Source organism: Phalacrocorax aristotelis, chromosome 7, assembly GCF_949628215.1.
Source record: "Phalacrocorax aristotelis chromosome 7, bGulAri2.1, whole genome shotgun sequence".
Taxonomy (NCBI): domain Eukaryota; kingdom Metazoa; phylum Chordata; class Aves; order Suliformes; family Phalacrocoracidae; genus Phalacrocorax; species Phalacrocorax aristotelis.
Window position 1 is genome coordinate 5,155,146 of NC_134282.1, and position 24,087 is coordinate 5,179,232.

The following is a 24,087-nucleotide window of genomic DNA, read 5'->3' on the forward strand; positions in this document are numbered from 1 at the left end:
TTTCTTTTAATACTTGTTCAAACAGAAATTCAGATAAAGGTGTCTCATTTGTATGCAACAGGAAATGCCTGCCTCCTTTTCAGATAGCCCTGCAAATACTCCTCGCTGATTTCCTCAGTGCTAAATAGAAATGCTAGGTCAAACAAATATAAATGCTTTCCAGCCTCTTTAAAGGATCCGATCCAGGGCTTTCTGGTACGTTCAGGTCCACCCTTGCCTTATGCAGGAGAAGGGACTAATTCACCCAATCCTAATATGTTCCCCCAAAGCCTTCATTAATGCATCCTCGCCAAAGGTTTGTATCAGGCATGGTCTGCGCTAGCAGAGTTAAAGCTCCTGACATTGAACAGAGCCAGGTCCTTCTGATGCCTAGCCTTTGGGGCTTGGGGTCATCTTTTTCACCTTTGAGAAGCGGCAAGCATGAACCTGTGTGTATCTTCTCATTGCAAAGAGCCACATCCATGTTTATCTCGGCTCCTTATGCTGCTTGGAAGATGATGGTATTAGAAACACTCCTGAAGTAGGCTCTCTAGATGCTTTTGCTTCCAGCCTACCTCCTTCATCTGGAGTAGTCAGCCACCCAGCTTATGATTAAGTTACTGGCGGCCACGTGCCTGGCTCCAAGTACAGAGAACTGGATTTACGTGCTGGAGAGTTTATCAGTCAAAAGTTGCTTTGGGAATGTATATCCTCAAGCACAGATTACCTGAAGAAGGCAAGAATGGATAGTCTGTATGGATATGTATGTTTGTTACGGGTGGATTTGGGTCTGGAGATCTGAATGCAGACTTGATCCTTGGAGGACTTTGTGTGAATTTTGAGTCGCAGACCACCCTGAAACGCTGATGCGTGTAACAGGCTAGCGTGTCCACTTGAAATGTGGCACGATGGCGTCTCACATCAGCTGCGGAAAGGCATGGCTTCACTGAGCACGCAGCCCAGTGTGCTTTTGAAAACAGCATTCCTGTGCCTCACTAGCAATTGCAAGCAGTGGAAAGTGGTTGGGTTGCGTTCAGCAACCTCTGCCTCCTACCTAATTGCCCTTTCAGAGGAACAGTGTGCTGAACTGCTAAGAAACATCCGAATGGAAGGAAGTCCTCTCCTCCTCCCGGCCATGCACAGGAGCCCTCTTGGTCTCGAAATGACCCCAGGACCTGGAGTTACAGCAGTAGCTTTGGCACGTCGCTCTCCGGTCCTCATCAGGCACATCCCCAGCACGCAGCCATGTGGCCTTTTTCCTGCTGGTGTGCAAGGTTGTGTCAAAAGTGCAAAGGCAGGTGTCCACCCTGGTCTTTTAGTAGCAATTAACCTTTCCTCCCGGGTTTCCTTTGAAGCTTGCTCATGTTTTTATTACAAAATAGCGGTGAAGAATTTTATGGAGGCTAATATCTAAGCTTCCACATTACCTAATCTCATCTGTTTCCTTATCTAGGGCCTTGATTATATTTCATCCCACTTCTAGCGGGGATAATTACTGGACTTTAAGAAGCCATCTTAAATTTCAAATCTGCGGTGCTATCTGTGTGAATGATTTGCAGTTCACTGGGAAAGCGATGCTTACCAGCACAGTCCCTGGGTCTAATTCTAACCTCACAAAGATTTTTCCATTAGTCAATGTCCCATGGCTTTGCTGGAAGTCCCTCTGATCCATGTGGGTGTAAATTTTAAAGGAAAATAGTCCCACACAGTCTGAAAATGAAGACCAGGTTCTGGTTCATGGACATTGATTTTAATATAGCTTCTTCTATCATTAATTTCACAAATATGTCTTAATGGTCTTGCCATCTCTTGGTCAGTTGTAATTCAACTTCTTATTTGAGATTTTAAAATATATTTTTGTTAGAATATGTTACTATTTCAGGCAGAATAATATTTCGGTAATCTGTTTTACCCACACTGTTAGGGCTTTGGGGCATATAGGCATATTATATTTTCCAGAGCTTTCAAACTGAAAGCCCGTGTTTAATGATGGCATTGGGTGTGGCTGCTGGAAATCAAAGGAGGCACAATAGACCCAGCAAACGGATTTGTCTCCCTGCCAGGCTTCCAGAGGCCAATTTATCAGCTGCAGGTTTGACCCTATATGGCTAAAACCGAGCGTAGCCAGAATGACTGAGATAAGTATAACTGAGGCCTTTGAGTCTGTGAGAGAGAAATTAAACTGGACTGTCCCTGTGGGAGAAAAAACATCTGCAAAGCCATGCTTGCTGATTGTTTAAGGCTCAGCCTGTGCTGGCTTGTGGGCTGAGGAAGGTGGTCCTTTGGGGAAAGGCACAGAATGGGTCGCTGCTTGCTGTGACTTAAATGATTGGGCTGAGCTGCTTTGTTGTTCGGTGGAGGGGATGGGGCACAGGGAGAGCCTTGGTTTTAAGTGGAACTGCTTGGTGGGATGGGCACAACAGCAGTGAGCACATGAAATGGGCTTTGTAAAGAGTGTGAGTGTCGGACACCTAGCTGCATGGAAAATCAGTAGGATTTTGATGCCTGAAGTTTTTAAAGCCCCCCTTCCACTAAACCATGTGCTTGTCATCATCTAGATCACTTGTCTGTGCGATTTCTCTTCCTGCATGCCATGTGTTTACATGGGCTGGGTTTTTTTTTGTCCCTGTTTCAAAAACAGCTGAAGTCTTTTAGGCAGGACTGCAATCTAAACAGCGGGGGAAGACATCTGAGTGGGAGCGAGCCTGCCCTAGGTGGACGCAGCATTGCTCTGGCCCGTGAAGGCAGGGAGTACATCAGAGTTTCAGGGATGCTCAGGAGGCCTGGACCAACCTCTCTCATCCATCCCACCATGCTGGGGCAGAGCCATGTTTGGGGGCAGCAGTGATGCCATGGCATAACGGAGATGACTGCTAATGTGGTCATTTCAGTGCAGGGTGTAATGAACTGTGATATCCAGGTGCTGTGTCCCTAACCTCTTCGTGTCCTTTTCTTCCCTCTTCCTTGGACTCCAGGCTGAGTGTTGTAGTGGGTCAGGCCTGGGTAGGAAAGTACAGGCATGGTCTCACAGGTGCTAGGCATAGAGCAAGCTCTCTGCACCGGTGCTTTCATGAGCCCTTGAACATCTTTGCCAAACTTGGCACTGTTAAGCCATGACAGGCAGGATTTCTGAAGCACAAGCTATGGAAAAATCCCTCTGTGTGTCCTTCTTGGCTAAATGGTAGAGTCAGTCAAGATTTTCTACTTCTCAGAGCGCCAGGTATTAGGAAAGTGACAAACTAATCAATATTGGGTTCAGTTGTAAAAGTGCAGGGAGAATCTGCCAAATCAGAGGCTGAGGGAAAGGGTAACTGAACTTTCTTGTGACATGTATGGGGTCATAGCCAGTGCCACATAAAAGAAAGCAAAGCAGTTCATGGCTGTGAATAAATTGCTCGCAGATGAAGAATCCAGTTTGCCAGTCATGTGATGGGAGCAATCTATTCAAATGATTTGTTATGTCCCAGTGTTTGTCTTAGGCAATACCAGAAGCATGAAAGTACAGATATAAAACTGTGAGATAATATGTAACAAAGATGTGAGAGATAATGGGCTATGACCAGTTTCCAGTGGAAAAGGCATACGGTGCTAATCTACCATGGATAGTTTCTTAAATGAGCAAGAAATTGAAAGAACATTTTAAAGTTTCCTGTTTCTTCACTGAGACGGAGTCATTCTGAATGCCAAGCCCAGCGTAACACTTTAATTTCTGGGCCAACCATATTATGCAAATACCCTCATGCTCAGATCTTAAATACCAGATCTCTCAGCTTTATTCCTTGGCAAATAGTATTCTCGCCTCCTGTTTAGGTTAGAATTAAGCAGAATGAGTTCTGGTGTGTAGGAATGTATGGCAACATTAATAAAGTTAAATGAATGTAAACAATTAAGGCTTTTTTTGGTTAGTTTGTCTTTTTGCTCTTTTTGCATGTGTTATTGAGTTGAGTACTGTATTGCTGGTCCAGCTAAAGTCCTTGCTGAAGTCAGAGTTTTTTGATGAAAAGGAATTTACAATCAGCTTTACATTTTGAGCTGTCAAAAATAGTGTTTTTCTTTTTTCTCTTTTCTTTTTTTCCTTTTTGTTTGCTGGCTAAGCCTCAGAGATAAAGGCTTTTTTTTTTTTTTGAAGTGTTTTGGATCTGCCCCAGTTTTCTTTGCAAATGTAAGAGGAGAAGGTTCATGTTCTCTGTAAGGTGCTGTTTGGATCCTGAACTTATTTTAGACCATTGTGTTTCTTGGAGATCGATGGTGAGACACTGATTTACATCAGCTGAGGTTTTTGCCAAGAGTTGTGTGGTAGGCTGGATCCTTTCCTCCAAAGATTAATTGGAGGCCATCAAACTTAATTTTGGCTACTTTAGGTTCAGTCTGTCTCTCTGAAAGACCAGTAAAGCTTTCCTGCTTTTCACTTCACTTAAATTTCAGTTGTAACATGTAATGCTGGCTTTCAATTGTAATTTCAAAGGGTATGCAATGTGAAGCGCTATATCCGGGTAATAGGGTGTGCCTGCATATACATCTGTATGTAATTCCCTTGCTTGTGTTCAATGATGTAAACCACTTTTGATGTCAGGAATATTGAGAAAAACACTATGTACTGCCAGGCCTACAGTAGGGAAAAGGCTCAGCTCCTTCCAGGGTGAGGGCCTGCTGTGTGACTAATGATTGATGAAGGTGCCACCCGCCTATCACTGTCCTCTCCATTTCACGTGCAGGCTGAAAGGGTTGCATATGCAAAATCTGTCAGGATATTTCAAACCCTACCGTTTGGCTTTATTTTCCAGGTGACGAATGTTTGTATGAAAGCTTTCCTGAACTTCCTTTGGAGGAAGCACCAGAAGCTGATGGAGAGGCTGCAAACATCCAGTGTCCAACATCCATCAACATTCAAGAGCCGTCCTCTCCAGCAACCTCCAGCGAAGCTTTCACGCCAAAGGAGAGCTCTCCTTACAAGGCTCCGATATACATTCCCGATGACATTCCCATTCCTTCAGAGTTTGAGCTCCGAGAATCCAACATTCCTGGAGCAGGATTAGGGATATGGACCAAAAGGAAGATTGAAGCAGGGGAAAAGTTTGGCCCTTTTGTAGGAGAGCAGCGGCCTCACCTTAAAGATCCCGGTTACGGCTGGGAGGTAAGACACTTTACATTCTTTTGGTCTGTTGAACTCTTGCGTGTCTATAAACACAGAAATATTTCTAGAATTTGAGTCCTATCCTGCGGCAGCTAGGGGATATTTTAGAGTACGAAGACTGCTTTGTGGCCTTTCAGCGTTTTCTGGATGGAAACAAGTACCAATTAAAAAAGAAAAAAGGCAGGAATTATTGTTGCCCTTGTGCACGAAATCTGTCTGGGTGGATATTGGCAGGTGAAACGTCTTTTGGGGAAGGAGACGATGAAGTTGTGCTGTTGGAACGCTTCTGTACCATTTTTAGTCTGTTCTTGTGCAGTCCTGTGGTATGTCTGTGGGTGAGGGGTTTGCAAACAACACTGCTCTATCGTTTGAAAAGCAGCTGGGTGCTGCTTTCAGGGTTGTGCATTGCCACTTTCTGTCGACAATGGTTAGAATAGCCCTAAAATCTAGCATAGTGTGGCTAAAATTGCTATTGTGGAACCTTGTGCTACTCAGGGGCTTTGAAAGTTGAAGGTTTGATCCTGGTTCCATTTAACTTAATGGGAATTTTGCCATTCATTTGGTGAAAGTATGTTTGGATGCTGGTGTCAAACCTAGCACACATGGGGATGATGTGGCTCATGTTACTTCTGCAGATGCTCTGAGAAATGTTGCTTTTCTTGAAGGAGCTCAAGGCCTCCTTTGGTGTGTACAGCAGTTGCCTGTTGCTTTCCCTGCCTTTGGGGGCAACGTGTTTTCCTCGCTGTGATATCGCTGTGGAGCCGGCTGAGTTGCAGGTCCATGGTCAGGTCGGGGCTTTAGACCTCAAGTAGTGCACGTTGCCAGTTGTGTTATGGTGTAACAAATGCTCTCGCATGGTTTTATTCATAGGCTTAACAATGTGCTGTAGAAACAGAGCGCAATCTTGGCTTTCCATCTGTACGTTTCCCTCGGTTTCTGATAAGGGGAGAAGTGCAAGGTTTGTGCAGCTCTCCAGGGGCACGACTGACCTCTGGAGAGCTGGGAGGTTCATTTTCCCAGGAAAAATGGAGTTTCGCTGTGGAGCAGAGCCTTGCAGATATGGTGGAAAATAAAGGTTTGATTTGCTTTTAACCGTCCATAAATACTCAGTGAGTTCATTCCAAACTTTCCACCCAGTTGTTTAAGCTCTGGTGAGACCTGTGACAACGTGACAGAATAGTGTCAGAAGAAATTATAGACTTGGCAGCACTCTATCAAGTTAATAGAGCCTGATGCAATATAATTGCTGGTGAGAAATCTTTATTATTTGGAAAAGGCACCAGGAAGCCATAAAATATGACTTTTAACCACACCACAATTAAGCCTAGATATTGATAACAAATTGGAGCAAAACTGCTGAGACGTGGCTGTACTTGCAGGTTTAACACATACTAAAATTAGGGGATTTTTAAAGGTATTCCTCAGGTGGTATAGTGCAGGATAGTCCCACTTACATTGAGGGGAACCCATCTTGATTTTCACACCGTTAGATGTTGATAATATACTGCAATAGAGACTAGTTTTCCTAATTAAAATATTTAGGATTTTGGGACCTATGAAATCCACGCAAGAAATGCATATCTTGATAGTGCTGGAAGCCCAGCTGGCAGACTGAATCTCTTTTCAAGTTGCAAAATTCATGCCTTTTGTCGTGTATTTGGGACAGCTGGGGAGAAGCTATTGAAAATCGTTGGAGCAAAATCACACAAAATCAGCAATTGAGTCCCTCTGCAATTTGGCCACTCATCTAGAAGTACTCTGCAGTGCTCATGGGAGCTTGAAACAGAATATATTTTCAACAAGTGGGCGAAGGGAGACAAAGAAATGCTGGTTGCCAGTTTACATAATGAGTAAAATGGCACGTAGTGAAGGTTAAGGCTAAAGGACAGATGTGGGGGGACCTGGTAGTGTTGGAGAAGACCTTACCAGTGCCCTTGCCAGACCAGATGGTCATCATCACACTGCTCTGGAAACGACCACTACCTTGGACCTATGCCTTGGGATTAAAAAAAAGAGAGAAAGAAGCCGTTACTGGTGTGCGGGCTCAGGTAGTGTCAAATGAAGAGTGGGCTGGTGAGGGAAAGGTATATCTTACTGAGGTTTAGGCCTCGGGAAGAGCTTTTCTGGTGTCAGTGTTTCTGCCTGAATGGACATCATTTTTGTGAAGCAGGGTGGTTTTCCTGCCAGGTGCCAATAAGTAAGCTAATAAATGGGGAATTCAGTCTGCTGTTGCTGATATGAAATTTCACCTTGATTATTGTATTTTAAATGAAGGAAGGCTGGAGCCAAAGTTTCTGTATGGTACTGACTGGGGATATAAATGACTTTGTAGTATGAGGGGTTTTAAAATATTTTTTTCCCATAATGATACTTGCATGCTGAGTGAATTGCACTGATGTAGCTGCTGTCAAGATATTCCTTTATGTTTGATTATATGTAATTCCTAGAATAGTTCGTGGCTGTATAGAGGTCAGCTGTATCTGGTGGCTTCAAAAGGCAGGATCCCTCAACCAGCTCAACTGCTCACTGGTCCCACAGGCCAAAGAAAGCATATTTTGCTGTGTCCTGGCGTACTTGTTTCTTCACCTCACGTGTGCATTGCTCAGAGAAGTACATAGTGGGGTTGCAGCATTGCTAATGTCTGTGTGCTTATTTACCTCTCTTGAATAGACTCCCCTGCAGCTACAGTGAGGATTACCAAGTAATTGGAAAAACCAATCCTTCAATTTTATCTGCATTTTTCTGAGTTTAAGTTGAAACTGAACATAGGATGGTGTTTGACTTTCAAAGATGATGAAGGAAGAATATCTGTTCAAGAAAATAATTAGCATAAACATATTAAAATATTTTTGGAAGGAAAGCTGAGCATCTTCCTTAGCTGTTTGCTAACGCTGTGTATGTTACTGATTTTGCTATGAAAGATTTGATCCTGTTTTGCAATTGTTTAGGATTGCTAGGTAACCTAGAGTCTTAAACTAGAAAATTTCAAACCAAAACCCTACATGCACATTGCAGGGAAGGCTTTGTAGCTACACACAAATATGGACTCTAACGATGTTTTTGGAAAGGACATTTTTATAACAGACTACGCTAAATTCCCTTGCAAAAGGTTGTCATAGTTTTGGGTGTTTCCAGCTGTGGGATACTTCTGACTTCCAGTTTCTGTGACTGATGTGCATCTGAGTTGATACTAGGATTTAGCCTGTAGTGGTGGGGAGAGGAGTGTAAGCTGGAGCAAATGCTGCTGTTAGCTTTTGGAGCCAGGCAGTTGATGATGCAGAAAAACTTGCTGCAGAAGGCCGAGGAATTTCATGGGATCTGTTCCTACATTCCCCTATCGCAAGACTCCCTATGGCATCGATGCAGAGTTTTGTCAGAGCGAGTACAACAAAACAATGTCTATTGTGTCCATTTATATACTTCAGCCATAAAACACACTCTGGGACAAAGAGAATTTGTTGTGATATAGTTGTGCTTGGGTCATGATTAGAGTGCTGTAGCCCACTTTAAATGAAAAGCCATAAATTTGAATTTTATCTCATTTTGCGGGTCTAGAGCCGAGCATTATCTAATCAGGTATTGGTTAGCTAAAGTACAAATCGAACAGGGGGTCACCGGACAAGGGGAAAGGTCGAGCTTTTTTGCAGTTTGTCACTGAGGTTTTAGTATTTGCCGGCAGCCCGAATATCCAAGGGGTCGGGAGGCTGTTGCTCAGTGGTTGTTTGAAAAGGGAAAATTGACTGCTGCTTAATCAACAAAGAAAACAAGCTTTTAAGGGATGGCAGTAATTTTTTTTTAAACAAAAGCAAGGGAACACAAATTTAGTGATTTCATCATGGTTCATGCCCTGCTATGAAAAACAACTGGGACAGTATTTCAAAGAAAGCCTTTGAATAGGTCACCAAAGCACCTATCTTCGACCCGCTTCTTCCGGAGTACATCAAATATTCAAATGCAGCTCTCTTACTGCTATAGCAAGCTCAAAGTCTCGTTCATAGGTGCAATTTTGTCACAGCTTTTTTTTTTTTTATCCTGAACTTCTATTTCTTTACTAGGAAGGTAAAACCAGGAGCAATAAACTCTAATAAATCAGACTTGTCACAGAAGTAGAAAATTATTATAGAGCTTTATAAAGCAGCATATAATCTGTTTATAGAGCAGAGTATATTTTCCTGTCATGACAGTGAGGCTGAAAAGCCATTTCAGATTTGGTAGAGCATGCTTGAGTTGATGCTATTACTCCTAAATGGAAAATAGGAGGCTGTTTGTTTATTTGTTTACCTCTCCTCTTATATTTTTGGTGTGCATCTTTTGGGGAAAGCTGGATATCTTCTTAAAAGTTGTTTTGGAGTGAAGGCCTCCCATTGATTATTATAGAGACTGGAATAGTTGCAATTTTAAACTTCAATTCTGTACTCTTTGGCTTTTTTTTTTGGCTTTATTTTTAATTTAGGTTTATCTGAGATTGTGTTCTAGGTGTACTATCTGCCTTTATGAAAATTAAATAAGTTGCAAAATGTAAGGGTATAGGCTTTTAGAGCTGGAATCTAATGTATATGGTCCCAAATGCAGCTTGTAGTGCCTAAACCATCATGTTCTTGCTCTTAGCATCTGAAAACTTCCACTGTAACGAGCAGGACTTACTGGCTGATTCTGCTCCATGTATTGATATTATCCCCCATTTCTGGGCCTTCCTTTGGAAAACCCTTCCCAGAACGTTAAAAGCAGCATCTCTTTAATTATAAAACCAGAACAAAACAATAACATATTTGAGCATGGGATTCACGCATCTTAAAACTCACGTTAAGCTCTTCTTAATGTTGGTGCTGAGGGAAATATTTCCCTTGTAATCAGGGAAATCACACTGGGAGAGAGCAATAGGTTGTCTTTTGCAAAAAGGAAAAATGAAAAGAACAAAGACTTCATCACCTCTGAATATTTTTCTTCGGGATCTGGAGTTTATCCTAGTGTTAAATAAAAACCCCTTGATTTTCTGCTGTCGTCTGACACTTTTTGCACTGCACTGACTTACAGACCAAATTGTGACCTTTTCTTTCATTGTCTTTAAAAGCATTAGCATGCAAGCAACTCCACGCTGGACCAGGTGGTTGGAAAGTGGGGAGATTCCTTGCCTACGTTCTCTCCTTGCGTGTGGATTTCAGCAGTATAAGGGTGCCAGGAACCTTTGCAAAATTACTATTGAAGCAAAATCAGGAATAGGAATGCAGGTTATGTTTTCTGAAATGTAAAAGGATTAATTTTTTTAATAGTGGGGGGGTGAGTGGGTGCTTTTTGATTGATACAAGACCAACCCGGTTTTGCAGGTAGCGTATTCTCCCTCAGGTCAACAGACCATCAGCTTCTGGCAGCTGCAGGTGGGGCTGACATCCTTACCTTTTCTTCAATACATAGGTGATGTTCTATCCCATTCGGAGCTCAGCTTTGCAAGGCATAGGGCACTCTGGCTGAGATCCAGTAAAGCACTTAGGCATGGGCTTATCATCAACAGGATTACCCAGGTGCTTGAGTTAAGCACGTGCTTAGCTGCTGTGTTAAGCTCTCTGTTAGGGACGGAGTGTTCAGTGCTACATAGTATGGAGTTCATACCATATATCTTGCCTGGGGTAAGTATGCACGAGGGTGCTTAAGGCGGCCCCTCGAAGGTTGTGTACAAGGCAGACATTATTGACGGTGCTGCTAATGCTACCAGTCCGAATTCTGTTGTTTGCATCTGTGTCTTGTGAGGCTGTGACTGTTAGATGCTGCCACAGCAATAAGAGTCCCGTAGCAAGGTGGGCAGGTGTTTCATGAGCAAAGCGTCGCTCTAAGAGGCGATGTCAGTTGTATACCCCAACCAGCTACCTGGCTGTTAATGCCAGCTTTCTCCCTGCTTGGAGGACAGACAGTTTATCATTACAAATGAACTAAAGTCAGGTCCTCAAATAGCAAGATATGAGCAGGTGGACTTGTTGTTCAGTTTGAATTAAATATATTTGACAACAAAAGGGAGCTGTTGGTCCTTTGGGTTGTTTCATGTGGATGGAAGAGCGTTAGGACACAGACCATGCAAAGAGTAGTCCACTGTTGTCTTTCTCTATTGTTCTTTACTTCCATTCTTCAATTCCCCTAACTCTTTGGTTAACGTGATTAAGCAGTCTCACATCATGAGGTCAGTAGGACGTGATACCCTGTTTTTTGGACAAAGACCACAACCTTTCCCTGCTTAGGCAGAGCTGCTGCTCACTGCAAGGGGGAGCAGGAACGAGATCTGCAAAGATCCCTCTTTGGCTTTACAATGGAGCTATTCCCAGAAAATGTTCAAAACCATATTGCACAAGGCAGATGTAGAGGCTGCCAGAAGGGAGGTGCTGCTTGCCCCTGTCCTGAGCTGGCACTGGGGCTGCTGCTCACGGCGCTGATAAGTCACTGAGCCAACCCAAAGCCAACGTGGCAACAGCATCAGGAAGAGGTTTTTGGCCAGTGCAGGGGCTGAGCGGGTGCTGGTGTGCTGGGTTTGTTAAATCTCACGAAGAAAAGGCAAGGCAGTACCTGTGTCTCAATTAAACCTGAAAGGGCTTGTGTAGAATTGATGGTTTCTCCACCCACGGTGGATGCTCCACCATGTCCTTGACCTTGGGGGCAGGAAATCACCCATTTCATGGCACGGTCTAAAGCCACAGAAAGCTCTGTGTAGGTCTGTGTGTGCATTCCCCACAAAGCCACTGAGGTTTTAATTTAATCAGGAGGAGCATTAACTCCTGAGGGAAGGAGAGTGAAACCATGAGGGTCAAGTGGACTTAGAAGCAGGAGGGGGAGAAGGAAGTTTGGGTTTTGGTTTTGGGTGTGTTTTTTGGTGTGTGGTCATTTGTTTGGTTTTTTTTTTTTAAACCTTCTTCAGAGCAGAACTGGGGGGGATGTTTCAGGAATTTGTACTTCTATGCAAAAGATGATGGTTATTTTTTACTCAAACATGACCTGGGTAGATTTTATTTGAGTCAGTAGCACTTTGTCCAAGCAGGTTATAGCAGTGAATAAACAGAGAAAAGCTGTCATTGGAGTAGGTCTGTGAGATTATCAAAATATGAAGAAAAATTGTTGTAAGGTATGCCAGATGTCCCTTTAAAAGACAAAAGCTGTAAATTGAATTTAGCCGTTAAGAAAGACAACATCAGAAAGAAAAATAGAAAAGACAGAACTGAAGAGAATAATAATTGCATCTAATAGAACTGACAAACAATCATAATTCTTCCCATTAAATAAATATGTTATAAAAAATTTATTATGAAATGCCACATTATGCAAGCCAGGATTCAAAGATGAGTTCTTTGCATTAAGTACAGTAGATGCCATTAAGGAAAACAGTCAATATGTCACTGAGCCACGGCCTGTAAAATTAAATTGATTTGGTAAATGTAAGTAAGATAGATCTGTTTGCTTTCATCATCAATTTTGAGTGGGTGAACAGGTGATGTCACCAACCTGGGAGCGATAAAGATGCAGGACCATCTGGAAAGCTTTGTGATGGATGGGCAACTGCTTTTGGATAGTGACAGTGCTGTGGTACTTTGTCACTTGGGATGCAGTACTTAATAACTTTTCAATACCATCATAATAAATTTCACTGCCTTATTAATATAGAAATGGTGAGTTATTACTGTGATGGCTATTGTAAATAACAAGAGATGCAGCTGTCAAAAGCTGATTGTTTGGGCATGTTTCTTTAAGCAACACAGTTGACTTGGGATAATCAACGTATGTCTATACCAGCAGAGTTTATTGCTCTTGTCAAAAGAAAAAGCTGCATTATTCAAAAATTATATGAAGTCCATAATAAACAAGTTTAATATATTATCAGATTTTTCCTATAAGTTTCCTAACACAGAACAATAAATCACTTTTAATAATGCCTTTCTGTGTACAATAATATCCTTATGCTGTAATAATGTCCTTTTCTAACTATTCGCCAAACAGAGAACTTCTGAAAAAACAGAAAAGTATCTCTCACTCGTCAGAACACTTACAAAATTAAATCTCCCTATTTCATTAAAAGGCTACTTTTGATATAAAGCTGATGGACTCTAGCTGTGTCTTTCTTTTTTTTATTTTAATTGAACAGATGTAGTTAAAAGTAATCTATGACAAAGAAATAGAGACAAAATTATAACCATGTGTCCCTAAATACTGGCAGGAAAGAGCATCTGTGGGTGTTTTATGAAAGCCCAGGACTGCGCCGTGACATTGCTGCTAATGTCATCGGTCTGAGGACTGGAGAGAAACAAAATGCATAGATAGTTGTTAGCAGATGATGAATTACCAGATCAATCATTTAGCACCATTCAGAGTATTATACCATTGTTCCCTGGGAAGATAATTAAATCAATGATGTCTTTCTTATTTGTGTAAAGAGGCACCAACTTGTAAAGACTATCCAAAGCTCCTCAAACATATTATTTCTGGATTTTTTTTTTTTTTTAAAACCTCTGCCTTTCAGGCTCTAGCTTTGTCCCTCTTTTCAATTAAATGTCTCTCCACCATTTCTATGACTGCTGAAAAGAGAGCCAGCAGTCTATTAACAGGCAATAAAGTTCAGGAAGCCTAAGACTAGTTTCTTGGGTCAGAGGTGAAAATTGCATACTAAATGAAACAAAGGTGTGTCTTGATGGCTCAACAAGCAGTGGAGAGGGGAGCATACATGTGGGCAGGAGGAGACGGTCATCATTAAACAGACGCAAATGAAGACAGGAGTTAGTGTACTGCAAAACGCTTATTAACCCAAATGAACACATGCACTTCAGAGGATGTAGCACTGAGGTTTGGCATTTAAACCACCACATGATTTAATGGTACCATTGAAATCTGGGCATTTGGTCTAATAAAGACATCGCTAAACTTTAAAAGGAAAACAAAACGCCCAACTCCTGCTTGCTGGAGCCTGCAGACCGGGATGTGTTCATCCGAATGGTACAAAACTACACATATCATATTTGGAAGTAAAGAATAGAAAAAAAATAATTGGCTAATAGGGTATTTCTACCCCAGAGAGCATTAATATGGCGTTTTATTGATGTGACAGCCCTCATGTTTCCTGGCTGAACGGTAGGTGGCACATGCAGGAGTGAAGACACCCGTTGTCATAATCCAGCCCAATTTTATGTGATCATGTTAACTTTGGTGCATACAATAAACATGAATTTGGAGAAAAAAAAAAAAGACCAATGTTAAGTAGCTCTTCCTTTAAAGTGCAGTCCTAGCATTAAGTGTGGAAAGATGTAAAAGATCCCGCAAAAGGCATAACGTTTCATCAGGTGAAGCCTACGGTGTAAAGGGGCTCTTGTGTATAGTGGGTTTCCCAAGTGTTGTTCTCAGTCTTAACTTGATGAAGTGTATTGGCAACGTGCATGAAACGGGCTTCGGTTCACTCTGAGTTCTCACATGCTGTGTTGGAGGCCCGGTTCGTAGCTGCTCAGGATTTCCAAGAGCAACTTTCAGTGCCTTCCTGTCTTCTTGAAATGGCCTCTAATGGTAAATGGGCTTTCTGAAAGTGTAAATATGGCTATATATGTATTTTATTCAAGATTAGGTCTGAATATTCATGTTTTCTAAGAGATTTGCGGTCACACTATTTCTGTTGCTTACAGCAGTGGGTATTTCAAAACCACAGCAATAATTTTGCTTTTATGCAAAAACGTAAATCTCTCTGGGGTGGGAAAATGGAAGCTTGGGTATGGGAAAGCTTCAGCATTACTGCATTTACAGAAAGTGTTCTCTAAAGCTGAATTTTAAGCAGTCATCTAGTGATAACTTCTGCGTGAGTCAAAATTTGCATGTGAACATTGGACAAAGTAATTTTTCTTGTTTAGTGTTAACTCGGCACCTACCTATTTGGAATACCTACATGCGTGAGCACCTAAATGTGCAGTTAACAAGCAGGAGAGAAACCAGTTTTTCTGTCTTCCTGTAATGCTAAAACCAGAAACAATCCTACCAAACCCTCTGTGTCTGCAGGGGAAGACGGTGTTGATGCCCAGTACAGAAAGGGAGAGCCGCCATGTGCTGCAGTGCCTCGCCGTGCCCTTGGAAATACGCCTCCTCTTTTGCACAGAGGACAACTTAAAATTTCCCCCCAATTAAGACTATGAGAACAGGCCTTTATTTCTTTCTTATTTGAAGCTCTGTGGTTTCAAAGTACAACTTCCTTGACGAGATGGCCCCAGCTGGTACACCTATCTTTTTTTATTCCTTCAATGCTCTTTTCTTCCTCCTCCTCCTCCTCCTCTAGCCAGTGCTACTGTCTTCCACGTCACCCCCAAACCTTGCAGCCAGCTGGGATCCTTGCTCTGCCTCGTGAAAAACCCTGTAATTTCCTTCTGCCCAGCCTCTTCCACATCCTTTGCCAGTCCAGGCTATCTCTGCCCTTTATATCTGGCCCTCATCTTGCTCACTTTTCAGCAGGTTACTGCTGTGGTGGACATGTTTACCTCCCGCATTGACCGTGCACGCAGTCTGCTAACCAGGCTCTGATTGCCTTTTTGTGCCTGCATGTATTTTAATTTTCTGTGGTGTCTTTTCCCATCTCTGCTCTCCTCATGTCAGCATTTCAGTGTCCCTTGGTCCACCCAGGCTCAGTGCTTCACTGCTCTCAGGGACAGAGTCTGCCCGTATACCTTCCTCCACGATTTTTCCTCTGCTTGAAATATCACCACTTTCGCAATCCCTACCTGTATGGGGCCCCGCTATTTCCTTTCAAAAGTTGATTTTTCTCAAATGATCCCCCATATTTGATAGCTAGCATTGCCGTGAAAAAAGCAACTTCTCAGCTTCTGTCCTCAAAGCCTGTTCCCTCCCACCCATGTAAGTGAAGCTGAATAAAACATGTGTTTTAGGCAGAAATAACTATGCCCTCTTTTCACACTAGTTTAAATAATTAGTGGAAACTTATGACTTTAACAGAAGCTGCTGTGTGCGTAAAGAAACCCTCGTGGTCAGGATTCAGTAAGTGTGATTTGTTTGGCATTTGCATTCAAATACTTTTGTGCTTCTGGAGGATTTTTAAGGCTTGACTATCTGCTCCCGCCACCCATGACAACAATGCACAAGCAGAAGATGAAAATTCTGGTTTTCAGCTCCAGCATTCCTGAATAAAATTTAGCTGATTGCGACAGTATCATTTTGGGTGTGATTTTTAGTGGGTTTGAGTTTGAATGGGTTTAGAATAGGTGCTTGAGTGGCTTTTGTCCCCATGCTAATGCCCCCACAGCAGTGGGAGTAAGGAGGAGTGAAATGATGACCTGAAATAGCAGACGGCTCCAAACAGAGCTGGATTAATGTGAAATGGGGCCCTCGTCCCATCCAGCCAGGACGCCTCCAGCCAGCCCGGGGGCACCGGTGCTGTACCCCGTCCCAGATCCTCCGCAAGCCCTCCCCATCGAACCCACCACCACTGAGCCCCCAGTCCTGCAGCAAAGAAATTCCCCAAAGTGGTGGGTCTTGGGCAGCCCTGACGGGACTCTGAGCTGTGTGCCCTGCTGAACATTAAATAGCGGAGGGATCAAAACCCAGTTTGCCCATATTCTGACAGGTTTTGGATAATTTATTTATGTGTGACAGATGCATTTGATGTGTTTGGAAAATTCAGTAGTAGCATTCCCCCTCCTGTGATACTGCCAGCCTTGCTCTGTAGTGCTGAAGAAGGAGGGGGGGAAAAAAAAAAACCCCAAACCCTTAGTGTTGGGAATTATAAATAATTTGATGCAACAGGTTTAAGTTACCATTTTTGTGCTGAAAAGAAAAGCTTAGCGTGATCCAGATTTTCCTTGGTTTCCTCCCATTCTGCTGAGAAGCAGAGGTATTCACATTTCTTTGTCTAACAGTTTTATAATGTCTTAAGAGATTAACAGTGAGCATGAATGAGGGGCTGAGGATTAGACGACAAAAAGCCCGGGCCGTCCACTACCTTGTTTGCACATTTTACATTTTTCAGCATTGCTGAGCGAGTATAGAAACTAAGGAAAGATAATAAGGACCAGAGTCCCAAAAGTGTTTAGTGATTCAAAAAAATTCAGATGCCATGTCAGAACTGACAGAATGATGGAGCATTATGTGGCAGGACCCACTTTTTTGTCTTAGGGTAAGCTCTCGCCCTGAGTGAATGCAGATGTTATTGCAGGATCCCAGACAGACAGTCAGTGAAATGTGACAAGCTGTCAGCAAAGTTACACTACGTTGAGTTTGCTAAAATATCCCAAAGCATTATACATGGCTTTATAAATATATATAAAAAAAATATATGTATAAGAAACTCTTAATCAATTGGAAGAAAAAAAAGGGGGCGGGGGGAAGAAGAAATGGTTACAGTAACCTTTCCAGTTGGGAATCGTTTGAATGGTTCAGACACGGCTGTAAAAGTTTTTTTTTTAAGAGTGGAGGAAAATTATAATCTGAAATATTTGGAAGGTTACATTGGCATCGGTAAAATTTCTGAAAGCAAAGAGCGTGCCTGGTAAGGCTGTTAACCACATGTCATACCGTGTCAGTCACTCCCTGAATGATTTGGGTATTTACCCTTGTGAAATGCTTAGTCAAATCGGTAATAGCAGCTAGCAGAAGTGAATCCTACCAGTACTCAGCTTTCTCTTTAGCAGGGTATCAGCTTCAAAACAGGGGGTTTATAAGCAATTGTAACTCCTTTACTCGTTGGTTGGTTTGGTTTTTTTTTTATTTTTAGTTTTTAACTTCAGAAATAGGTGCAAACTAACTTAAAATTGCAAACCGAATGGCAAAAAGATGTAAAGTGAACTGGTTAAAACATGCTCAGCAAATAAAAATATATGTCAGGGCAAATGGATGCGAATGATCTGAATTGAGATGCTCTGAAGTCATAGTGAGGCTCAAAAAATGGCTTTTGTTTTGAATTTCGGATCTGCGAGAGGTTTGATTTGTGAATATTGTAACAAGATATAAGCTTTTAAAATTTTGAGTAGAAAAAGAAGGGCCCTGTTCTGCGTAATCTTAAACGTTTAACTCTCAAGGAATCTTGGGGGAAGTGATTGTTATTTGTGTGCCAACACGCTCCCAGCACTGGGCTCAGTATTTTCTTGTTTTAATACTTAATTACTTAGAAAATATAAATTTATACTAGGACGCTGGAATATTTTTACACATGCAATTGCATTTCTACTTTTGAATTAGGACTGCCTCAGATTCAAGCTTTTACATAATTAGAGGACGGGAAGCCTAAAATATTGATCTATTCAATTTATTTCACAGATTTATTTTAAAGGTATACTTTCTTATACAGGCAAATAGATTTTGATTTGAAAATGCCAAAGTAAATTGTATATCTGTTTTGCAAGTAATTACATATATCATTCACAGGAACCCCTTTAATAGTCTGTATTCTTGTCTTATTACTGTTAGCTTAAGCCTAAATTTAATGAGAAGGGTGTTTATAGTGGCACAAACTAATATATTTTGCTAGAATACAAGTTGCAGTATGTTCATTCTCTCGTGAGCAGAGCAGAATAATGCGTGTGATTTATAATCAGTTTAGGTCTCCTTTTGAATAAGATGATCTTGCATTATTTGTTAACATATACTGAAAATATTAATTTACTTCTAGAAGCAGAGGAGAAAGGGAAACGTACCCAGCCACAATTTAGTGCAATTTGTGTTATAACAAAATGTATTACCAGACAAGGCAACAACCTTCCCTGATTCTGAAAAATGGGATGCAAAGACGCTTAGGAGATAACATCTTCCATAGTGTTTTTGCTAAAAAAAAAACACCCTGAAGTAAACAATCCAACTAAATTATGCATATGGAGGAAATGATTGAGAATATGTTCAGCTGGTAATCGCAGTCATGCTGAAGTTTTAAATTTCATCTGTCTGCTCAGATCTATTGTGATCCATTAAGTGGCTTCCTTTTTTTCCGACAAATTGAATGCTGCAACTGCAAGGAGCTCTTTTGTTCTTTTAATTCAGTCAGCATGGAAATGATTTTCTCATTTCAGGCCCTTTTCTGTCCTCTCTTCATTGTGTCAATAAAATAGAGTTGTGCAGAGCTGCTCTAATCAGCTTAGAGTGCTAATTCATTGCACTGGGATGCTATCTGGGTCCGGCTACAGGTGGGCACTATAAGGGGTCAGTCTCCAGGGGAGTCTAATTGTGTCTCTCTTGGGTCTTGTTTGCAGAATAACTGAAATCTCAAACCCCACCTTAAGAAAGGAAGGAAAAATGCACAAACACAGACGTATAGGAGCACATACGGTCTCTAGATGCACCGCTCTGTTGTTTCCATTTAGATACTGTTTGGGGAAGGGAACGCTGTAGTTCAGTGGCAAAAGATTATTAAGAAACTTTGTACATCAATTTTAAAATTTAGATAAGAATTCAGCCATTTTGAGATACAGGTGTGCAAGAGGGATATGGATGCTGTGGTGCTTGTGAGGGGTTTTGGGGGAGGCTTGCCTTTGGATTTTTGAGGCTTTCAAAAGACTAACAAAACCCAAGAAAATGCATTATTCGGATAACAAATCCTCTCTGCATGTGTCAGTGGTGGTCTTAAACAAGCTCTTCGCCAGGGCACCAGGGTACATTGAGTGTGAGGGAGTCTGCCCAGCCCCAAGGAGCCCAGGAAATCCTTAGGCAAGAGAGGCAGGGAGCCTGCGCTGCCCCAGTCCCACCCCAGGGCCTAAACCCAGTGGCAGCCCCCCCTCTGCGTGGAGGGGCTGTGCTAACACTGGGAGGTGATGCTTTCTGCTGGAGATTTTGGGTCTTATCCTGGGTTATCTCAGAGACCTGCTTGACGAAGACCAAGAGGAAGAGTGCAAGGAGAAATTTCATGTCAGGCTTCTGCCCTAATATTGCATAGTTTGGCCTCTAAACTGTCCCTGACACAAGAGCAAGCAGCTTTCAGTCTTTACGGTTTTTGTTTTGTGGGTGGTTTTTGTTGTTGTTTGCTTTTTTTAATAGATGAATGTATGTTTGCCAACATCCACAAAAGAGAAAAGAGATGCTGGTGGGGAGTTGGGAGATGGCTCCTGATGATGCCACCTTGTCCCATGGTGGGGGTTTGGGAGCATCTGCCCTGGGGTACGCCCTTCCATCTGGAGCCTTGAACCCCCTGCACCCCCAGGGAAGCCCTGGCACCTCTTCCATCAGGGACCAAGCAGCAGAGCCCAAATTTCCCAGGCAGACGAGATAGACACTGCCAAATTGCTTCCTGACGTAACTCTAGTGATGTTACAGCACGTACAAGTCTGTTCCCAGCACTTGCTATGCACGCCAACAGAGATGGGGATAGATGAAGTAGTAATTACGGGGCTCCTACCAAAAAATTTCTTAGTACCTTAAAGATGGCAGAGCAGCCCTTGCACGTTCACTCGCTGGAGAGGAAGAGCACGGCTTGTTGCAGAGCAATCAGTGACTCTGTGGAAAGAAAAATGCAGTAAAAGTGGGAAAGAAAATTGGGCAAATAATAAATTTCCTTAACAATGTAGCAAAATGTAGAAGAAACTTTATTTGTACAGCATTTTGGTTTTAAATTAACACGAAGATTTTCCCACAGAACATATTTCCTGTGCCCACAATTGCTCCTGCAAAAATGGGGCACTTTTTGGAATTGCTTTCAAAACATCAGTCCTGAAAAATAATATTGGCTTCTTCCCCTTCCCTTTTACCCTTGTGCAACTTCGATTCTCAGTTAGGTGTAGGAAAAGCAGAGAAGGCATGGCCGTGGCACATGGCCCTGGGGCAGGGGCAGGTCCTCTCCTGGAGCACAGGGGGTTTGGGGAACGGGGATGCAAGTGTCTCCCAAAGCCAGTATCTTTTTCCACAGAGAAGCCGGAGTCGGCCTGCAGGAAGGATTTCAAGGCAATGTGGGCTCTGCAGGGCATAAAATCCTTTTCTTTGGCTACTTCCACAATTGCGGCCCTCCTTCTCTCCGAAGTGAACCTGACTGAATTTGGGCAGGACTGTTCCCCATCAGTGGATTTTCTCCAGGAACGATAAGCTGTCAGCCTTTTGTGGTTTTGTGGCAGAGCCGCCACCGTGAAAATTAATTAACATACCTGAAGACACCCCTGAGCAGGAAATCATAGTGCTGCTCTGTGATTCAGGGGTGAATAGGATCTCTCTATTATCAAAAACTCCATCAGGGAAGAGGAAATTAAGTTCCTAATTAGACAGTGTCCAAAGGAAGAAGTGAGGCATTGAAGAGATGAAGAAAATTGAGAGGTAGCTGATGCACGTATCAGGCTAATGATAGAAAAGGAAATAGTAGAGCTTGAAAGGTCACTGACCTTATTAGGCTAGGAGAAAAGTAGTAGATCTTCAAAAGCTTTCACCTATGATAGGTTGACAATGTGTGAAGTTCTCTAGATGGTTAGAGAGGAAAGACAGCCCAGAAAGAGCATGGGAACAAATTAGGTAGATTACAGTGAACTGCATAAATGCAGCATGAAAAGCATATTTAGAAAAGAGAAGAATTCAGAGTAGAATTCTGGCAGCCAGAAAGGTTTCGTTATTTGACGAGTTCTATTTTCAGTATGAGCACAGGATTTTCTTTCCTACTTAGTAATTTTATTTGTTTTACTATCAATTAAACTCAATAATGATTCCTGACTGGGTATAACATTTCCCTAATGAAGTATTTGCTTTCTGCTAAACTGAAATATTTCAGTGGTAGCCATTCTGAATATTACTTCAGTTTCAGTGAGGTGAAGATAGTGCTGCTAATAATAGCTTCAACATTAGTTTTTGAATATAAGAAACATGTTCTGCACCACTTAGTGGAAGCATTGCAGCTCCCTTAGTGGCAGGAGACTCTTACCTTGGAATACCAAAGCTGGCCAGCTGCAAGACTTTTAAAGGCTGTTATAGGCTATTTTCTCAGTAGGTAAAAACTCCCTGGCTCTTTAAATGAGATATTACAAGAAACAAGTCTATAGAAAGTCAAATGAAATACCCCTAAAGCCTGCCTCCTCCCAGCCTCCCTTCCTGCAGCAGTTTTGTGCTGTACATAGGTGATTTCTCAGAGCCAGCAAGGCCTGATTAAAATCCTCCCTGCTGGTTCATGTACAAGCATGGGTTTGAGTTTAGAGGTGGAGTTGTTTCTCTGCCTTTCTAGTAAATGCTCAAGTTTTCTTGTTTTGACTGTTGGTAGGAGAGGGGGAGAAGGAATTCAAAGAGGAGGGAATTAAAAATACAGCACTGCATATTTTTCATGCATCAGGACCAGTCCATTTACAATATAACATAACAGCAGTTTTTCAATCAAATTCTCTGCTGATGAAAAGTCACAGTGATAGCATCGTGACTTTCCTTTAATGTAAGCAGAGTGGGATCCACTCCAAGAGTACCAGCATAAACCCAATGTAAAGACAGGCCATGAAAAAGCCTAAATTTTCCCTTTTGCTATGAGAAAACTTAATGGCTTTTGTTTCTTTTAATGCTACGACCAAGGGCTGTTTTAAAATAAATACTGTTGTATTCTGAAATGAAAACTCTTTGTGAACAAACGCTACCGCGTGGTGTTTCACAAATACGGCAAAAGATGCTTCCTGAATCCACCTAGAAGAGCTAAAGCTTTCCCATCGTCCAAAAGAAAACAAACCAATATATTTTTCTCGTGCTTTCGCTCCTGTCCTGAAGCAAAACCATGTTGTAGGACTCCAGCCTGGGGGGCAAAAGCACCACTGAGCCCGTCGGCAGAAGAACAGTCCGTACCCTCGATCCATAGAAGGGCTCTGCACAAAGGCATTACGGGTGCTAAAGTTCCTGGAGCCGGAGGAGGGCTGCCATCCCCGATTAGATGTGGTCTGTAATAGTATCGTCCTGTTTTCACTCACCACGGTAGAACATTTCTACTAGGCTAACAATGCGTAGGGTAATGAGAAACATGCCAAGTTTAAGGGAAAGAGGAGTCGAACCTACGTACAGGAAACAAATGTGATCAATTACCCCAAGTGTAGAGCTCACAGATACCTTATCTTAAGGCTCCTTAAAATAAGAACTTGATTGTTTCCAAATGCGTCTAAGAAGCTAGTGATAGAAACGCATTAATACGAGAGACACATGAAATTTTATTACCTCCAAAAATCGTCATTATTACTTGCTTCTAAAGATCTAGGAGAATCAACACAACTGTCTAACACATGATCATAGCAATAAATCTCCGACTACCTACACGTTTGCAGGCTGTACGTGTAGAAGCAGAATTTTAACATTATTATTACTGTCTTCTAAACAATATTTCAAAAATTCACCAGAATTTATTGCAATAAAAAGAAGCTTTTTTGCAGTTTATTTTTTTTTATTGGGTGGTTGGTGGGTTTTTTTTTTTGTTACCATTGGACTGGCTTCTTTTCTTCAAATATCAAAACAAATATTTGAAAGAAGTTCTCCTGGTGATTATTCTCCGTGTAGGTGGTTACACCGTCTGTAGGCAGCTACTGAACTTAGGTTGACACTGGAAATGGAGATCGTTAGCTGAAATGTCTGACAAACTGTGTTTTCTGAAAATACATTAGGAGCAGGGAGAAATGTGTAACGGCAAGCTCAGACTAGGGTATGGCTTTAGCCTAAAGTTGTGCGACACTCTGCTAGGTTTTCAACACAAATATGCTACATTTAGTCCAGGAATATATTCTTTTTTAATGCAATTGCTACTGTCTGCAGGAATGCCACCTGTGGATGCATTAGCAGGAGAAGGGAAGCCTCTGTGGGAAATCTAACGCACTGTTTCCATGCGTGCAAGTCCCTTGGGCATCAGCAGGAGTTGTACGTGGGGTCTGATGGAGGCATGCGACCCACAAGCTCACGATTGCATTAGAGTAATTGCCTGAGACGAACGTGGGGCTTCTTATACCTCTGTGGGTGGATTTACACAGGCTGGGACTGCGACTCTGGAGCGAGGCAGGGTGTTGTTGCTGGTTTTAACAGGAGTAACGCCAGCCTCTTGTATTTCTACACAT

The 24,087-nt window shown here is 42.2% G+C and overlaps 1 protein-coding gene across 8 annotated transcripts in view; it reads left to right on the top strand.

The window, feature by feature from the left end:
* The window catches only part of MECOM (MDS1 and EVI1 complex locus), a 346,026-nt gene that overhangs the window by 147,407 nt on the left and 174,532 nt on the right, over nt 1-24,087 (top strand). For all 8 annotated transcript variants that reach the window (XM_075098527.1, XM_075098530.1, XM_075098528.1 and 5 more), the window contains exon 2: nt 4,764-5,113. In XM_075098527.1, coding sequence (XP_074954628.1) covers nt 4,764-5,113 — 350 coding nt within the window. The remainder of the gene's footprint in view (nt 1-4,763; nt 5,114-24,087) is intronic.